The sequence below is a fragment of the Emiliania huxleyi genome (genome assembly GCF_000372725.1).
Source record: "Emiliania huxleyi CCMP1516 chromosome Unknown EMIHUscaffold_170, whole genome shotgun sequence".
In the NCBI taxonomy this organism is placed as follows: domain Eukaryota; phylum Haptophyta; order Isochrysidales; family Noelaerhabdaceae; genus Emiliania; species Emiliania huxleyi.
The window spans coordinates 320,268-325,262 of NW_005200880.1; the positions used below are offsets into that span (position 1 = coordinate 320,268).

Genomic DNA, 4,995 nt, shown 5'->3' on the forward strand with positions numbered 1-4,995 from the left:
TGGGAGAAAGAGAGAGGGGGTTGTGTTCTCTAGGCCCCTAAGGGCCTTACGCGCGGCGTGAGAGCTCGGAAGCGAGCTTTGCACGGCGATCGAGGATGGCACGGTTCACCCCCTTCACCGAAGCGATGGAGATGCGTTCCGCGTGGTGTGACACAAATGAGAGGCGGGAGTGGGGAGGGTACGCGGTGCGGTCAACGCCCGAGCGTTGAGCCTTGCGCGCAAGGCGGTTGATCTTTGCAACTGCTGGCGGCGAGAAGCCGCCGCCGAATGTCTCGTGGAGAAGCAGGTTGAACTTGTTGCGTTTGGTGAAGATCCCATCATGGTAGTGGCCACGCTGTGACTTGACGTAGCCTTGGCCGGTGGTGTGGTCGAACGCCCGTTGACCACGGAACCCGCGTTGCTTGCAGCCCATGTTTGCAAGGCGGGCGCGCTCTTCGGTGTTGCCGAAGGCGAACTTGTCTCCAACGGAGCCGGGGTTGCCTCCGGTGTCGGCGCGGCCGACCCCAACGGGCAAGCCACCCCGCAGGGGGGTCCAAAGTTTGACCTCACTGATCTCGTCTTTGCCCCCGGGGGCCTCGCCCGGTTCAGCCAGGTCGGTTTTGTATCTCTCTCTTGTTGTATGTTGATGGGCTGCAACTGCATCCACCTGCCACCTTGGACACCTCGATACCTCAGACGCCTCTTGACAACACTCGACACCCGCTCGACACCCTCGACACCCTCGACACCCTCGACACCCTCGACACCCTCGACACCCCTCGACACCCCTCGACACTCCTCGACACGGACAAGCATGGTTTCAGCCTCGACAGGCCTCGACAGGCCTCGACAGGCCTCGACAGGCCTCGACAGGCCTCGACACCTCTATCCCTCGACAGCAGCTCGACACCCTCGACACCGGGCCTCGACACCTCGACACCAGGGCTCAGCTCGCCACGCAGCAGCAGCAGGCCAGCAGCAGCAGCGCAGCAGCAGCAGCAGCAGCAGCAGCATGGCAGCACTCGCTCTGAGCCTCTTGACACATGATTACACTACACAGTCCTCCCTTCGGTTGTCGTTTCGACCCTGTTTTTTTCTTCTATCGCAGGACGCAGCGCACTCGCATCTGTGAGCCTAGCGCAGCGCGAACTCGCCACCCACGCGCACCGGGCCTTGCACTTTAAATGCCGTGGGGCTCCTGTCGTTAGACGTGGAGACGCGAGGGTTGCCCCCCCTTGCCCCACCACCTCGTGTGTGTGGAGAAGTTTACCTTACCTTACCTTACCTCGCCGTCTGGCTGGGCCTAGCGCAGCGCGAACTCGCCGTCTGAGCCTAGCGCAGCGCGAACTCGCTCTGAGCCTAGCGCAGCGCCTCGGAAAACACCATTTTGGCTCGCCAACAAGCCCTCCGCGCCCCCACACCGTTAGGATAATATTTTTTCTTTTTTTTTCGGCGGACATTTCTCCGAAAAGTACCTGACGGATGCGAGAACCAGGTGGGAAGCAAATCGAAAATGCTGGTTCAGACCCCGCTCACCCCTCCGGGCCTCGGCGCCGATGTGGTGATGCCGAGCATAAATGAGGACACACCGACCGCAACCACAACCTCCTTCGAAGCCCGCGCGCTGGAACTCCTCCGCCTTGGTGACAACGCCCGCGCGCTGGAACTCCTCGAGGGGTACGCCGACAAGTTCAATATCCGCCTCGTCAACATGCTCTTCACGGCGCTGATTGGGACCGGGGTCGGGGTAGACGCGGCCGCGGTCCGCGCCCAGCAGGCGTGTGCGGCTCACGGCATCGCTCCCAACGCGTCAATCTTCAACAACATTCTCGCAGCGCTCGACAAGGCGCCTCGACCCTCTGTGCCACCGACAACCCCCTTCACCCCCCTTACCCAAGTTCCCTTTGTGCAGGCGGGGCCCCCAGAGGCGGTGCTCGCGTGGCTCGCAAAGATGCGTGCGGCGGTGCCCGTCACCACCACGGCGGCAAACATCGCCCTCAAGGAAAGCGCCCCTGCCCGCCCTCCCGCCCCCCTCCTCCCTCCACCCTCCTCCCTCCTCCCTCAACACACCTCTGCGACGCCTGCAGGCCCACCTGCAGCGGCGCGACTTTGGCGCCGCCGCCGAGCTGCTGCGCAGCATGATGAAGCGGGCCGCCGGTGCCGACTACCCGCCCCCGCCCAACGAGATGTCCTTCAACACGGTCATCTCTGCCCTCGGCGACGCGGCGCAGCCCGAGCGCGCAGAGTCGGTCCTCTCGACGATGATCGACGCCGGCTTCACGGCGTCGCCCGTCACCTTCACCGCGACCATCGCCGCTTTTGCAAAGCAGTCCCGCCCCGCGGACGCCGCCCGCGTCCTCAAGCGCATGCTCGCGGCGCGGCTGCAGCCCGACACGTGGTGCTTCAATGCCGTCCTGTCGGCATACGCCAACGCCGCCGACCCGGAGGGGGCGCGGGCCACGCTGGCCAACTTCGAGGCGCGCGCGGCGGAGGAGTGCCCGAACGCGGCGCCCGACTTGGTCTCGTACAACACGCTCATGCTCGCCTGCGCGCGGGGCGGCAGGCCCGCCGAGGCGGAGGCTGCCTTCCAAAAGCTGCTCGCGCGCGGGCTGGTGCCAAACGAGGTCTCGTACTCGACCGCCATCTCAGCACATGCACGCGCCGGCAACGCCGCCGCCGCGCAAGGCTGGCTCGACAAGATGACCGCCGCCGGCATCGCCCCCGACGCGGTCGCCTTCAACGCCGCCTGCTCCGCCCACGCGCGTCTCGGCGACGCCGCCGCCGCGCTGCGCTGTGTCGACGCGATGCGCGCGGCGGGCGTCGAGCCGACAGCGTCGACGCACGCGATCCTGGTCAACGCGCTGGTGAAAGCGGGGCAGCTCGACGCGGCCAGCGCGTCGCTGCAGGCGCTGCTCGTCGCCGGGGAGCGCCTCTCCGCGCCGACGTTCAACACGCTCATCTCCGCGTACGGCAAGGCTGGCCGCAGGCCCGACGCCGAGGCGGCCTTCAGCGCGATGCTCGCGGCGAACGTGCGCCCGTCGCTCGTCACCTACAACGCCCTCGCCTCGGTCTACGCGCTCGAGGGCGACATCGACGCCGCCGAGGCCGCAGTGCACGCGGCGTCGCAGCGTGGCTTTGCGCCCGACCGCTTCACCTATGCGGCGCTCTTCAACGCGTGCGAGGCGCTTCCGGCGCGCGACCGGCGCCGGCGCGCCGTGCCGCACGTCACGGCTCTGCTCTCTTCGCGCGTCGAATTGACGGAGCGGCTGCGCCGCTCTTCCGCACGGCTGCTCGGAGACGACTCGTTCGCCGCCCTCCTCAAGTCTCACCGAGGCTCCGGCGGCGGGGGCGCGGCGACTCGCGCGGCGCGCCCGCGCGCCAGCCCGTCCCTGCGCGTGGAGGCGCCGGAGTTCGTCCCTACGGGCGCCGAGGGCGCCGAGGGCGGAGGCTGCAGTGCTGGGGCCGCGGCAGAGGCGGGCGAGGATGACGGGTGGACCGAGGTGCAAACTTCGCGCCGCGGCGGCCGGCGAGGCAAGGCGAAGCCGCCGGCGGCGGCGGCGGCCTCGGCGACGATCCGAAAGGAGAAGCCGCCGACCCCGCGGACGAGCACGGCGCCGCAGCCGAGCGCGCCGTCGCCGGTGCGCCTCGCCGGGGTGCCGCTCACTCGCTCAAAGTCAAACCGCGCGCGGCTGCTCGAGCTGGCGCAAAGCGTCGCCGCCGCCGAGGCCGGCGACGCGGAAGGCGGCTCGCCCGCCTCTGGGGACGGGCAGCGCGGATCGATGCGCTCGCGGTCCGTCTCATCCAACTTAGCGGACGCGCTCACCGTGCCGCCGGCGGTGCCGCTCACGAGGTCGGCCGCCTCGGAGCTCGCGATCACGTTGGGCGACGACATGCGGCTCGAGTAGCGCGGAGAGTGGTAGTCGCGGTCAGCATGCGGCCCATGCCCGACCCTTTCTGTGTGGTTCTATGGACTCTTTGGCGCCATTCCTTTTTTCCTTAAAAGTGAATGCAGTACAGTTGTGTGTGCGCGCTCCGGGCTCTCCGCCCTCCGTGTCCGCGCAGGCGCGGGCGGACGGCGGAAGTCGGTTTTCAGTGTGCGCATGTGGCATGAGTTCCAGAGTGCAGAGAGCAGAGTCGCATCTGTACAGATGTACGCGCGCGGGCCACGCTGAGTGACTTGGCCTTGCCTCGCTCCATCCGCACTGCGGGGCGCGTGAGCCTGCCGCCCTACACACGCGTCGCACGCAACTCCACAGCGCCGCCGGCGCAGCCAGCCGCTCTCGACCCGCGTGTTCAGCCGCTTCAGGCTCCGACGAGCAAACGCACCTGCCGACGGTGGGGTGCGCGCTCTCAGGGACGTCCGGCGTGGTGAGGGGAGGAGGCGGCGAGGGAGTGGGATGCAAGGTGGCGTGCGCGCCTGCTGAGCCTCGTCGGCCAGCTTGGGGTGGCTCTCGGCAATCGCCTCTCCCGCCGCGTTGGCGTCCGCCGCCGTGGCCCAGCCCGAGGAGAGCAGCGGCGCCAGCGTGACGAGGGCCTGCGCGCAAAACTTGGCCGTCGCCCGCTTGTCCACGCCCGCGGTGAGCGAGCGGAGCAGGTCTGCGCCGAGGGAGGGCCGGGCGGCGACGAGCGCGGCCCCGTGGCGCTGTGCAACCTCCTTGAGGCACGCGGCAGCGAACTGCGCGTGCTGGCCTGCCTCGGTCGACTGCTCCGCAAGCGGCTGCACCCACACGCCCGAAGCGACCACCTCTCCGAAGTCCGGCACGCGGGCGGAGCCGGCCGCCGCGGCAGCGGCGCCGTGCAGCTGCAGCAGGAGCATCACGCACCGCCACGCGTTCTTGCGGAGCACCGCGTCGGGGTGCACCGCACTCGCGAGCAGGGCGGCCGCGGCTCCCGGCGCCGCAAGAGCGTCGGTGGCGAGGCGGAGCTGCCGTGGCGGCGGCGTCGCGAGGCCCGAGTCGGACGGGAGGAGGAGCCCGTCGCCGAGGCAGCGCAGGCACGCGCTGCGCTGCGGGAACC

General features: G+C 69.0%; 1 protein-coding gene across 1 annotated transcript; it reads left to right on the top strand.

The window, feature by feature from the left end:
* Positions 1–1,492: 1,492 nt before the first annotated feature.
* Positions 1,493–3,884, top strand: EMIHUDRAFT_112513 (hypothetical protein; the record flags this gene model as incomplete). The annotated part of the gene is made up of 3 exons (XM_005784333.1): positions 1,493–1,741; positions 1,892–1,942; positions 2,067–3,884. The coding sequence occupies 3 exons, from the start codon at positions 1,493–1,495 to the stop codon at positions 3,882–3,884; spliced, it is 2,118 nt and encodes a 705-aa protein (XP_005784390.1).
* Positions 3,885–4,995: the final 1,111 nt, after the last annotated feature.